At 44.4% G+C, this 14812-nt stretch overlaps 1 protein-coding gene across 4 annotated transcripts in view; it reads right to left on the bottom strand.

The window, feature by feature from the left end:
- Window positions 1–14812, bottom strand: part of LOC141096266 (serotransferrin-1-like) — a 187480-nt gene that overhangs the window by 113354 nt on the left and 59314 nt on the right. For 3 of the 4 annotated variants that reach the window (XM_073582799.1, XM_073582798.1, XM_073582802.1), the window contains 2 exons: window positions 1709–1866; window positions 1292–1391 (listed from right to left, as the gene is read on the bottom strand). In XM_073582799.1, the coding sequence (XP_073438900.1) occupies window positions 1292–1391; window positions 1709–1723 (115 nt within the window). In that variant the 5' untranslated portion in view covers window positions 1724–1866. The remainder of the gene's footprint in view (window positions 1–1291; window positions 1392–1708; window positions 1867–14812) is intronic. The other variant, XM_073582800.1, reaches the window with a different exon arrangement.

Below are 14812 nucleotides of genomic sequence, written 5' to 3'. Positions count from 1 at the left end.
AGCAGGGGATCACAGAGGATTCATTTTGTGAGGTAAAATATTTCACTGACTGTTTTAAACAATATTTTACCTCACAAAATGTATCCTCTGCGATATCCTGCTGTAATGTCAGTATTGTCCTTTGCTTCCTCCCCTGCCCAAGAGCTATAGTATGTTCTGTTCACGGTGAGACACAGGGGTGAGAGGAACAGAGCACACGGGGGAGACAGCTCAAATGGGACAGCACATAAGCGGAGAACACAGCACAGGAAAGAGAGAGACAGCAGACAAGGGGGATAGCACATGGGGTAGACAGGTCAAAGAATAGAGCACAGATGGGAGAAGTCAGCACATGGGGAAAGAGAGAGTGGATAGGTGGGTGAGCACATGGGGGGGGATTCTCAACGCTGCAGAGCCTGCCCCCATCGTGACATTACTGCCCTCCCGTAGCGATAGCATCGGGCCTCCATCTAGTAAACAGACATAAATATATACAGTCATCCACACTGACATACATAGATATACATATCATACATGCATACACACTGACATACATAGATATACACATCATACATGCATACACATCATACATGCACATACACATACATACAGACACATTTTAAATATTTTTTAATATGGGGAAGCAGGAAATAAGCTTCGCTCACTTACCCCTGGCTTGTCTCCCGTCCAGCTCCTCTGGCATGTGGCTGGGCATGGCGTGCTGCTTGATTGCTGTAACTTAAACAGACATGGCTGCGCGCAGTGCACTGTGTGGCTGTGTCTGCTAGTAATGATGTGGCTGAGCCTTTAATTCTGCTTGTGTGTCAGCCCGGCCACGTCATTACTAGCAGACACAGCCGCACAGTGCACTACGCGCAGACATGTCTGTTGAAGTGATGGCTCAAACACCACCGGCAGCCCTGCAAAGCACAGCTGCTGCGGGAGCGGCCCGGGCCCTAATGGCAAGTGGGCCCCCCTTTTACCAGGACCCCAGCACTTGCCCGAGTGCGCCAGATGCTGACGCCGGCCCTGCCATGGTCTGTCTGCAAGTCGGAAGCTTGCTCAAGCCCATACCTCAGTCTGGATGATTTTTTCACAGTGGTGACTATACTGCAAAGTTATTTCTGTTACTAGTACATATATATACTGAATGAAATATTTTTTGGATAAATTACGAAGAAAAACAACTTATGACATTTTCTGTTTTGTATGATCTAATTCTAAATAACTCCAGTCTTTCAAAAAAATTTTTTTATATATTTTCAGTTAATATTAAGTTATCAAATACACATCTCTGTGATCAACTGGATACCTTCAGTATGTTCTTCCTTTGCAACCACTTCAAGGTCAAAAAGGCTGACTGCAGTATAAACATCACCCGAATCTAGGGACACCGCATCTGCCTTATTTCCCTAGAAGAAAAAACATGACCATATAAGAGACCATCGAGATTAAAAAAAATAATCATGGTTGGGAACATTTAGACAAACAATCTGTAAAGGTTCTATAAAAAGCAGCACATGAACCAAAATTACAAAAAATATGTGTTTATGATCATTTAGCCATTGTTTCAAATTGTGGATGTTACAGTACACACAGTGGCAAATATTGCCTCAGCTCTACTAAAGGATATTCTGGGTACTGTGTACAAACTAACATAGCACTATAGCCTGTTTGCTTCAATTTTAGTTGAGGGTTTGAATGTACTATGAGGTTAGAATCCTCTCACCCTAATTTTGGTCATGCAGTCCTGGGTATTGTGAGCTCGGACACAGGCTACTCGAGAGAATGGGTCACTTGAAGACAACAAATTTTGAAGAGTCCGGGCCAGATAAGAACATTTTCTTTGTTCAGCATCAGATAGTGTACACCAGCGAAACTTCTTCCCTTGAAAATGAAAAGTTTTGAAGCAAAAGAACAGAAAATCAATAAAATATATTATGCCTAGAAACTGAAGCTTGTGTTGGAGCAGGAGCAACGGCATCATAAGGTTACTTTTTTTTCCTTATGTAGTTCCATGACAAAAAAATGCTACTCGGGCAACTCCTTTAGGGTAGCAATCACACAAATTTTTTTATGTGATTTCTGGAATCAAAGCCACGAGTGGATCTCAAAAGAGGGAATACTATATTAAAGGAAAGACATGCTTCACTTTTTTATCTCCTTCTGTATGTTGTAAAAAAAATGCCTCAAAAATGTTTTGATTTCAGTCTAAGGCTTCTTTTACACTTACCGTGTTTTTGCGGGCCGTTGTTGGGGCCCCAATAGATTTCTATGGGGCCACAAAATCGGCCTGCAAAAATTCCACGGTGCGTATTTGTGGCCGTGAAAAAAGATGGAGCCTTCTCAATCTTTTTCATGGCGTATGGACACAGCCCCCAATGAAAATCAATGGGGCCGCAAAAACAAAAGGAAGTTTGTTTTTGCGGTGCACCGTCACTTACGGTTTTGCGGAACGCGTTTTTTTTTCCAATACTATTTCCATAGTATTGGAAAAATGAAAAACGGCGATCCGCAAGTTTTTTGTAGTCCGTTATTGCGGCAGACCGCCTTTTTTGCGGCGATACAACCTGCAAAAACGGGCCGCAATAACGGGCCGCAAAAAAAACCGTAAGTGTAAAAGTAGCCTAAATCACGATTCATTTAAATCAGCAGAACATTTATTTACCAACCTCTCTCTTTTTTTTTTTTTACACCTGTTACACTTGTTCAAGCTACTGTATAAAGACTACTCATTCTAACCACCGGTCCCATGTCATACATGTACAGACTGGATGAGTAGAGTAGCGGCTGCTCTTATACGCAGCTCTCCATTCCGGCTCATATAGGAGATACAGTTGAGAAAAAAAGTATTTAGTCAGCCACCAATTGTGCAAGTTCTCCAACTTAAAAAGATTAAAGCGGCCTGTAATTGACATTATAGGTAGACCACAACTATGAGAGTCAAAATGACAAAAAAAAAATCCAGAAAATCACCTTGTCTGATTTGGCAAGATATATTTTGCAAATTATGGTGGAAAATAAGTATTTGGTCACCTAAAACCATGCAAGACTACTGGCTTTCACCTTCCTGCAACTTCTTCTTTAAGAGGCTCCTCTGTCCTCCACTCATTACCTGTAGTAATGGCACCTGTTTGAACTTGTTTTCAGTATAAAAGACAACCAGGGCCGGATTATAGGAGGGGCAGGCGGGGCTTCAGCCCCGGGGCCCCCACCACAAGAGCTTCTAAGGGGGCCCCCACCACTGGGCAGCGACCGCCAACGCAGCGCGAGGATAAATATTAGACGCCGTCAGTGAATAGCAGGAACGGAGCGGCCGGCAAGGGTCCGTCCTGCTTCCTGCCCGGAGGCCGCGCTTCCTGTTTTCACACGTCATCATTCAGCGGCCGCTGCTGTGTGAGGGAGGAAGCGCTGGCGATGCTGCGGAGGACAGGTGAGAGGAGAGAGGTGGTGTCTTGTGTGTGTATGTATGTGTGTATCAGTGTATGTATGTATGTATGTATGTATGTCTGTGTCTGTGTATATCTGTGTGTATGATGGAGCAGGCAGAGGCAGTGATGGGACATGGGAGTGATGGTCTAGAAGGCAGTGATGGGGTGAAGGAGCAGGCAATGATGGGGGTGATGGAGCAGGCAGTGATGGGGCCGGGTGATGGAGCAGGCAGTGATGGGGTGATGGAGCAGGCAGTGATGGGGTGATGGAGCAGACAATGATGGGGGTGATGGAGAAGGCAGTGATGGGGTGATGGAGCAGGCAATGATGGGGGTGATGGAGCAGGCAGTGATGGGGTGATGGAGCAGACAATGATGGGGGTGATGGAGAAGGCAGTGATGGGGTGATGGAGCAGGCAATGAGGGGAGTGATGGGGGTGATGGAGCAGGCAATGATGGGGTGATGGAGCAGACAATTATGGGAGTGATGGAGCAGGCAGTGATGGGGTGATGGAGCAGACAATGATGGGAGTTATGGGGTGATGGAGCAGGCAATGATGGGAGTGATGGGGGAAGGCAATGATGGGGTGATGGAGAACGCAGTGATGGGGTGATGGAGAAGGCAATGATGGGAGTGATGGGGTGATGGAGCAGGCAATTATGGGGTGATGGAGCAGACAATGATGGGGTGATGGAGCAGACAATGATGGGGGTGATGGAGCAGGCAATGATGGGGTGATGGAGCAGGCAATGATGGGGTGATGGAGCAGGCAATGATGGGCGTGGAGGAGCAGCAATGATGGGAGTGATGGGGGAAGGCAGTGATGGGGTGATGGAGAACGCAGTGATGGGGTGATGGAGAAGGCAATGATGGGAGTGATGGCGTGATGGAGCAGGCAATGATGGGGGTGATGGAGCAGACAATGATGGGAGGGATGGGGTGATGGAGCTGGCAATGATGGGAGTGATGGGGAGAAAGCAGTGATGGGGTGATGGAGAAGGCAGTGATGGGGAGAAGACAATGATGGGGTGATGGTCGAGAGGGCAATGATGGGGTGGTGGGTGAGAATGCAATGATGGTGGTGGTGGAAATGTGGCAGACCAAGAGGATAAGATTAGATTGTACATCTAAGTGCTACAGTTCGCGCTCTACTGTTATGGCTAAAATGTTAATGATATGGGGGCCCCCACCAGATTTTCTGCCCAGGGGCCCCCACCAACCTTAATCCAGCCCTGAAGACAACTATCCACAACTTCAAATAGTCACTCTCCAAACTCCACTATGGTGAAGACCAAAGAGCTGTCGAAGGACACCAGAAATAAAATTGTAGCCCTGCACCAGGCTGGGAAGAATGAATCTGCAATAGGCAAGCAGCTTGGTGTGATGAAATCAACTGTGGGAGCAATAATAAGAAAATGGAAGACATACAAGACCTCTGATAAACTCCCTCGATCTGGGACTCCATGCAAGATCTCACCCCATGGGTCAAAATGATCACAAGAACAGTGAGCAAAAACCCCAGAACCATACGGGGTGAACAACCTGCATAGAGCTGGGACCACCGTAACAAACAGCTACCATCAGTAACCACTATGCCACCAGGGACTCAGATCCTGCAGTGAAAGACGTGTCTCCCTGCTTAAGCCAGTACATGTCCGGGCCCGTCTGAAGTTTGCTAGAGAGCATTTGGATTATCCAGAAGAGTATTGTGAGAATGTCATTTGGTCTTATGAAACCAAAGTAGAACTGTTTGGTAGAAACAAAACACGTTGTGTTTAGAGGAGACAGAATGCTGAGTTGTATCCAAAGAATACCATACTTACTGTGAAGCATGGGGACAGCAACATCATGCTCTGGGGCTGTTTCTCTGCAAAGGGATCAGGACAACTGATCTGTGTACATGAAAGAATGAATGGGGCCATTTATCATAAGATTGTGAGTGCAAACTTCCTTCCATCAACAAGGGCATTGAAGATGAAACGTGGATGGGTCTTTCAACATGATAATTATCCCAAGCACACCACCAGGGCAACAAAGGAGTGGCTTCCCAAGAAGGATATGAAGGTCCTGGAGTGGTCTAGCCAAGTCTCCAGATCTCACCCTCCTAGAAAACCTTTGGAGGGATTTGAAAATCCGTGTAGCCCAGCGACAGGCCAAAAATATCGCTGCTCTAGAGATCTGCATGGAGGAATGGGCCAACATACCACCAACAGTGTGTGCCAACCTTGTGAAGACTTACAGAAAACGTTTGACCTCTGTCTTTGCCAACAAAGGACATATAACAAAATATTGAGATGAACTTTTGTTAATAACCAAATACTTATTTTCCACCATAATTTAAAAAATAAATCTTACCAAATCAGACAAGGTGATTTTCTGAATTTGTTTTCTCATTTTGACTCTCATAGTTGTGGTCTACCTATAATGTCAATTACAGGCCTCTCTCATCTTTTTAAGTGGGAGAACTTGCACAATTGGTGGCTGAGTAAATACTTTCCCCACTCTAGTTGGATTACTGTAAAGTAGAGATAGGCAAAGTACGGCCTACGGGCAACATGCGGATCTCTGATAGTTCCCATGGACCGCACCATTCCCGTACCTGTCGCCCGCTTCCCAATTTCGCCACTATCCACATCCTCAGGATGCAAACAGCATTGAATACATTGGTGGAGGATGGAACCGCCGGCTCCTTCTTCCACCGATCAGTATGTGAGACAGCAATGACATCATTACATTGCGTCTGATGCAAAGAGACTCAGTGCACCAGAACGCCGGTTGTACAGGAGCAAGGTGAGTGTGTTGTTTTTTTCATACTGTATGTGTATGGGATGTTTTCTTGAATATAGCAGGCTAAGATGATGGTTCATACTGTATTTAGGGGACTATGTGATGGCTTATCCTTTATAGGAGGTTTTGTGGGGCTCATACTGTATATAGGGGGATATGGGCTATGTTGTGGCTCATACTGTATTTAGGAGGTTATGTAGGGGCTCATATTGTATACTGTATATAGGAGGTTATGTGGGGGCTCACACTTTATGTGGGGGCTCATACTGTATATAGTAGGCTATGTAGGGGCTCATACTATATATTGAAGGCTATGTACTGTAAATTAGGGGCAATGTGGGTGCTGTGAAGAGGAGCATACTGTATATAGAAGGCTATGTGGTGGCTTACACTGTATATAGGAGGCTATGTGAGCCTTATATTGTATATAGGTGGCTATATGAGGACTTATATACAGTATATGGGGGCTGTTTGCAGGCTCATACGGTATACAAGGCAATGTCAGCATCTCTCATGTGGTCCCTTGGGAAAATTAATTGCCCTCCCCTGTTATAAGGGATATCCATATGCTCTAATAGGATATAAGTAAAGTGATTCTCTATGTTAGATAACCCATATAAAAATTAATGTAATTATAAAGAACTAGCTGAAGAGCCCGGCGCTGCCTGGGCAAAGTAACTAACTGTGGTTAGTTATAGCAAATTATAATTATCCTCCATTCCATAGTCCCGTGCCCATATACCCATCATACATATCCATGATCCCATAGGCCCGTGCCCATATACCCATCATACATATCCTCCATCCCATAGTCGAGTGCCCATATACCCATCACACATCCTCCATCCCATAGTCCCATGCCCATATACCCATCACACATCCTCCATCCCATAGTCCCATGCCCATATACCCATCATACATATTCGCCATCCCATAGTCGAATGCCCATATACCCATCACACATCCTTCATCTCATAGTCCCATGCCCATATACCCATCATACATATCCTCCATCCCATAGTCCCGTGCCCATATACCCATCATACATATCCGCCATCCCATAGTCCCGTGCCCATATACCCGTCATACATATCCTCCATCCCATAGTCCAGTGCCCATATACCCATCACACATCCTCCATCCCATAGTCCCGTGCCCATATACCCATCATACATATCCTCCATCCCATAGTCCAGTGCCCATATATCCATCACACATCCTCCATCCCATAGTCAACCATTATGACATCATAATGAGCGGCGGGGCTTGCAACCTATGATGACATCAGCGTCGCCATGGCAACCATTATGACATCATAATGAGGGGCGGGGCTTGATACACACACTTTTTCCCCATTATGTAGATAGGGGCAAAATTGTTTGGTGAATTGGAACGCGCGGGGTTAAAATTTTGCCTCACAACATAGCCTAGGAAGCGCTCGGGGTCCTGACGTGTGACTGTGCCAAATTTTGTGGCTGTAGCTGCGACAGTGCGGATGCCAATCCCGGACATACACACATACATACATACATACATACATACATACACACACTTGAACTTTATATATTAGATTTGTCAGATGATTTCTGCCTAATATTCAATAACAGTGCTGGGTAGGGGACTTATAGCATACCTGTTGTTTCAATCATTTTTCAGAATATGCTGTTGTGTGTGTATATACATGAGAATAGAAAAAATGGGTTAGTGGGAACCACAATAAAATAGATAAAATAAATAGATAAAATAGGGGTAGTCTGTGTAAAAAAGGCAATATGGAGGGAAAAAAGTTACACAGAAAAAAAAGTGCACACCCAAAAATAGATAATATAATGAAGAAAAAAATTCTATATATAACAAATTAGTGGTGTTGTAGGGCAGCATGGTCATGACATAGACAGAAACAGCCCATAGAAAGGAAACGTGGGGCTTTTATTTACAGCTAAAATGCAGCTAATAATAAAGCAACTGAAAAACAACAAACACTTGCCAGACTAGGTACTAACTAATACACCATACCTCTGACAAACGCTACCATGGACGTGTGCGGGGCTTGGCTATCCAGCAACTCAGTGTTTATCACATTTATGCGCCATGCATATCCTCACAAATACACCATATAAGTCCAGAGGCTTTGTCCCTCTGAAGCTTGTCCTTCAGCGTTTTCTGTGTCTGTAATATGATGACTTCTTTTAGCTTAGCTGGCCAAGCCTTCAATACTACCTTTACTGGAGCAGGAGTGGGAGTGATCCTAGTCTTCACTCCATTAAAAACTGGTCCGGAACTAACATTAATACAACGACTCAGCACCTAAGCTGCTGCATCAACTCGTACTACACAACTTTTAATATCTCGCCCAGCTTAACTTTCTGGGAGAGATATACACTCCGCCCAGTATCCTTCCTGTCGGTCACTTATATGTCCGCCCACCCTCTTCTCCAGACTTGAGGTCTGGGCATTTTGGGCCATCGTACAATGAATTCTTGATAATGCATTGGCATTCCCCTGTGATTTCTCTGGTCTAGGTTCTATGAAGAAATTCAAATTCTGCAGCGAGAGACACCACATTGTCACCCTAGTGTTTTTTTTTCCTTAATGTCACGAGGCAGTAGTGGGAAAACAGGAGACATGGAACCTGGGCCCCTGAACTGCCCCTCAGGCTAAGAAGGTGCCCTAACTTTCCTTAACTTGGGGGTACACTTGATGGTAGTGAGGCCCAAGTCCCCGACCTGTCTCTATCTCCTGTTTAGCCCTGAGCTAAAAAAAACCCCAACCCCCTCCCCAGGAGGTGAGACGGGAAAAACGTGTACTGCACCAAATAACAAACAAGGAAACATACGACAGACACCTAAGGTTAAAATAAACTAAAAAACAAGACTTAGCTTCTCTCTGCTGCTAATGCTCCGAGCAGCAGAGTAAAGCACCAGAACAACGGGATAGCTGGAGCTCTGCTATGAATGGGTCACCGAGGAGGATAGCAGGCCCAGGCTAAGCCACAGAAAACCAGAGAGGTTGGTAACTAAGCGGATTGCAGACCCCTGATCCTGTCAACACAACTAGCAGTAGCCGTGGAGCGTACCTATGATGATCCTAGATGCCTCGGCACAGCCGGAGAGCCAACTAAGCCTAAAGCAAGAAAGGTGAAATCTAAACTGCCCCGGAGCAGACCCCAAAGCAATAGATAGCGCCCAAACATACATTGTCGGTGAGACAAGATGAAAACACAAACGCAGGCAGAAAAATAGACTGAGCAAACGATTGGGCCCACACTGACTATACAGGACAGGAAAGGAAAGACACTGTCTACATTAACGTAAAAAACCCTGCAAAAAGTCCAACACGTCTGATGCACAAAAAACACTGAAGTCACACAACTTCGCCCGCACTATATCAGCACTCTGGTATATTCTGAAAGCAAAGCAAAAAGAGACCAATATAACGGGGGACAAAACAAACTGGCACATGCAGTAACCTATGGGCGGTGATTCAGCAAAGCCCCAGCCAGAGCTGGCTGACCCGCACAAAGCAGAGATAAACAAAACCAGATCAAATGCAAACAGAATAGCAAATGAACCACTTAGCTGAACATGCAGGGAAAGCGCAGGAGACATCAGACCTCAGGAGGCACAGGAAGAAAATCACCAGCAGGGATAGAGGGAGTCAGCTGTCTTAAATCCCAATCAGAAACCCCAGATCTCCAATCGTCTTCCTCATTATCAGGTGGCAAGCCTCTGTCAATCAGATCAGCTCCACTACCTCCAGTAACCACCAGAGGGAGCCCAGAAAGAGAACTCGCAACCGCTCTGTCAATCTGACCAGCTCCACCACCTTCAGCAATCACCAGAGGGAAGCCAGAGAGAGAATTCACAACAGAGCTCCACTGCAACACAGCCTGCTCCTGAGTCCAGCTTGGTTGGTCTCCAAATGAATAATATCACCAACAGTGAGTGCAGCAACTGATGACCCTTTATAGGAAGGAGAGAGTGGTCACACATGCTGACTGATTAAACATGAAGTAACACCATCAGCCACCGGGGGGGAAACCCAGCAGCAAACTCACTAAACTTGTAGTAACACCAGTGGCCACCGGGGGCAAAAACTCATATTAACCCCCGAGGGCCAGAAAGGAAAAAGGTTTATATAAGAGAGTCCAGACTCTGACACAGATCCAAAAATGGATTGTGACACTTATTATGTTTTATCTACATCAGTGGGGCATGATCTGACACAAGCTTAAATCTCCAATCCAAGAAGTAATACTTCAAAGATTCTAGTTCCCACTTTACATCTAAGCATTCACGCTCTATGATGGCATTATTTTTTTCCGCATGAGCCAACTTCCTTCTCAAATACAGAACTGGGTGTTCTTCTCCATTTATAGTTTGAGACAAGATGGCTCCCAAACCTGTTTCCTAGGCGTCTGTCTGAACCAAGAACTCCTTTTAAAATTCGGTGTAATTAACACGGGTGCTCACACAGCGCTGACATAAGACACTGAAAGGCTTGTTCCGCTTCGGTAGACCATGACACCATTACGGATTTCCCTCCTCTTTTCAGGTCAGTCAACACTGCTGCCCTTGAGGCAAAATTTGGTATGAAGCTGACGATCCCTAAAAAAGCTTGTACTTGTTTCTTAGTTACTGGCCTAGGCCAATTCTGTATGGCCTCAAATTTATTAATTTGAGGTTTGATCAAGCCATTGCCAATAGCAAATCCAAAGGTACTTGACCTCCTCTAGTCCTAAGGCACATTTTTCCAGATTTATTGTGAGACCTGCCCCACTGATCACATTTAGTATGGCACTTCAAACAGATGGCTTCCCCAGTCGGCACTGAAGACAACCACATAATCTAGGTAGGCTGCTGCGTAACTATTATGTGGCCTCAAAATTAAATCCATCAATCTCTGAAAGGTTGCAGGAGCTTTAGGTAGACCAAATGGCATATTCTTGTATTGGTACAAACCCTCTGGGGTGGAAAAAGCCATTTTTTCCTTGGACCTAATAACCCTTGGTAAGATCCAGAGTCGTTATGTATCTGGCATTACCAAGTTTATCACTTAATTAATCTATCCTGGGCAATGGATATGCATCAAATTTAGAGATTTCATTTAATTTACGAAAATCATTGAAAAATCTCCAGGTACTGTTTGTTTGGGAATCATCACAACCAGAATAGACCACTCACTTCGGCACTCTTCAGTCACTCCCAGCTCCAACATACAATTGACTTCAGTCATGATTGCTTTTCAGCATGCCTCTTTTATACTATAGGGCTTAAGGTTTATTTTCTTATCCTTTTCAGTAACTATCATATTTGTTATTATTAGATGGTTTTCCCAGGCAGGTCAGAGAACTTTTCTTTGTTCCTCTAGAGGAATTGTTGGGCTTCCTGTCGTTGGGCCATCAAAAAGGTATCCCCTAATTTCACCGCTGGAACTGGTTTTGATGACATACTACGCTTAAGACTTACATCGCCCAATGATTCCCTGTCTTTCCATGTAGATTCACAAGATATACAGTAGCTGGTACGGTTTACGCCTTCGCGGTTGATGTACCTTATAATCTATTTCTCACATCTTCTCTACTACCTCATAAGGACCCTGCCACTTCGCCGAAAACTTGCTTTCAACTGTCGGCACTAAGACCAAGACTCTATCTCCTGAGTTGAAGTTCCTGATTTTGGATGCTCTGTTATACACTTGTCTCTGGCCTCTTGGGTCCACTGCATATGCTCTCTGACAATAGGTAAAACATTTTCGATTTGGTCCTGCATCTGCACTACATGTTCAATAATACTTTTTTATGGGGTGGCCTCAGCTTCCCCTGTTTCTTTCACTATGCCCAACAGACCTCTTGGGTGCCTCCCATACACTAACTTGTAAGACGAGAAACCTGTAGAAGTCTGCAGTACTACTCTCACAGAGAAAATTAAATATGGCAAAAGATAATCCAAATAGCGTCCATCTTTTTCCACTACCCTTTTTAACATGCGCTTAACGTCTTATTGAACCTCTCGACTAGGCCATCCATTTGTGGATCCTTCATTACCTTTGACATGAAGTGTTTGTCTTGGACTGTAAGGATTTCCTTTGAAATCCCCATCCGAGAGAACATAAAAAAATAAATCACGGGCGAAAGTTTTGGAAGCGGTATTTCTTAGGGGAACCATTTCAGGATGGCGTGTGGCATAATCTACTACGACAAGGATATACTGGTGCCCCCGAGCTGATTTTACAATTGTTCCCACCAGATCCATCCCAATCCTCTCAAAGGGTATTTCAATGATGGGGAAGGGTACTAGCGGACTGCGAAAATGGGTCACGGATGCAGTTACAGTATTTGTCATATGGGGCAGGACAATAATCCTCAATCTCCCTGTATATCCCTATCCATAAAAACCTACAGAGAATCCTCTCCTAGGTCTCTTTGGTCCCCAAGTGTTCCCCTAGAACATGACTATGAGCCATCTCAAGAACCCTGCACTGATAGGCCTTAAGCACCAGTAATTGCGTAACGATTTCCAGGTCTTTCTTGATCACTATATACAAGCGCTCATTATTTGTAGCAAAGTGGGGAAACCATTGGTCAGCTCCTGGATATTGGGAAATGCCACTGACGACGACATTCTTCCTTGCATAACTAAGGGTGTCATCCTTCAATTGAGCCGTCCCAAACTTATCTAGTAGTGTTTCCTCTACCTCCAGTAGCACTGGGGAGTCAGCGAGAAATTTGTTTTCTCCAGTGAAGATCTGCAATGGAGATTTCTCACCCTCCTTCCTTGGGCTGGTACTCAGACTACCTTCCACTTCCGTACCTTTCCCCCACAACTTCCAGAAAAAGTGAAAACTGAGGCCCCAAATTAGGTTATGCATAAGCGCTTTTACCATACCCACTTTGTAGTTCACTATCCCATAAGATGTCTCTACTTTTATGAGGGCCACAGGATACATTCTGCTGTCACCATGGATACACATCATACTTTTGAATCTGTCGGGTATATGACCCCCAGGTATGAGGCTGTCATGTACTAGTGTCACGAGACTACCTGAGTCTAGTAGAGAGGTGATAAGGACAACCATTCAGTCTGATTTTACAAACTTGTGGCTCAGTGTCTAGTCCATTTGCAGCCACAAGGGAGGGAGCTGCAAACAGGGACTGGTGTGGGCTGGGCCTAATGGGCACTGCAAAAGCATGGGAATTAGAGATATCTATAATGAATACAAAAGGGACATACTGTATATGCAAATAATAATATAATATCTGGTATAGACCCAATGCATGTTGCAACCAGGTAAACTCCTGGTATTGAACATTTATTTTTTACCGGTTTTACAGGGTATTTATATACATACACAATGGTGTAAAAAGTGTTTGCCCTCTTCCTGATATTTCCTACATTTTTTTTTTTTAATTCAAGTTTTTTATTTTTGTATTTACAAAGTACAAGAACATACAATACAAATAGTACAGGGGGTAAAATATAGTGATTTCCTATTCTTTTGCATGTTTGTCACAGTTGAATGTTTCAGATTACCAAACAAATTTAAATACAGTGGGGGAAAAAGGTATTTAGTCAGCCACCAATTGTGCAAGTTCTCCCACTTAAAAAGATGAGAGGTCTGTAATTGACATCATAGGTAGACCACAACTATGAGAGTCAAAATGAGTAAACAAATTCAGAAAATCACCTTGTCTAATTTGGCAAGATTTATTTTGCAAATTATGGTGGAAAATAAGTATTTGGTCATTATCAAAAATTCATGTCAATATTTTGTTATACTGTATATCGTTTGTTGGCAATGACAGAGGTCAAACTTTTTTTGCAAGCCTTCAAAAGATTGGCACACACTGTTGGTGGTATGTTGGCCCCTTCCTCCATGCAGCTCTCCTCTAGAGCAGTGATGTTTTGAGCCTGTTGCTGGACAACACAGACTTTCAAATCCCTCCAAAGGTTTTCTATGGGGTTGAGATCTGGAGACTGGCTAGGCCACCCCAGAACCTTCTAACGAACCACTCCTTCGTTTCCCTGGCGGTGTGCTTGGGATCATTATCATGCTGAAAAACTCATCCACGTTTCATCTTAAATGCCCTTGCTGATAGATGGAGGTTTGCACTCAAAATCTCACAATACATTGCCCCATTCATTCTTTCATGTATACGGATCAGTCGTCCTGGTCCCTTTGCAAAGAAACAGCCCCAAAGCATGATGTTGCCACCCCCATGCTTCTCAGTAGATATGGTGACATTCTCCAATTACTCTTCTGGAGAATCCAAATGCTCTCTAGCAGACTTCAGACGGGACCTGAAATGTACTGGCTTAAGCAGGGGGACACGACTGGCAATGCAGGATCTGAGTCGTTGGCGGCGTAGTGTGTTACTTATGGTACATTTGTTACAGTGGTCCCAGTTCTATGCAGGTCATTCACTAGGTCCACCCGTGTGGTTCTGGGATTTTTGCTCACCGTTCTTGTGATCATTTTGACCCCACAGGGTGAGATCTTGCGTGGAGACCCAGATCAAGGGAGATTATCAGTGGTCTTGTATGTCTTCCATTTTCTTATTATTGCTCCCACAGTTGATTTCATCACACCAAGCGGCTTGCATATTGCAGATTCA

The sequence above is a fragment of the Dendrobates tinctorius genome, unplaced genomic scaffold (genome assembly GCF_039654945.1).
Source record: "Dendrobates tinctorius isolate UK_male_01 unplaced genomic scaffold, ASM3965494v1 ptg000073l, whole genome shotgun sequence".
NCBI lineage: Eukaryota > Metazoa > Chordata > Amphibia > Anura > Dendrobatidae > Dendrobates > Dendrobates tinctorius.
The sequence above is the reverse complement of the archived record's forward strand: the minus strand, read 5'-3'. Positions and strand labels throughout refer to the sequence as shown.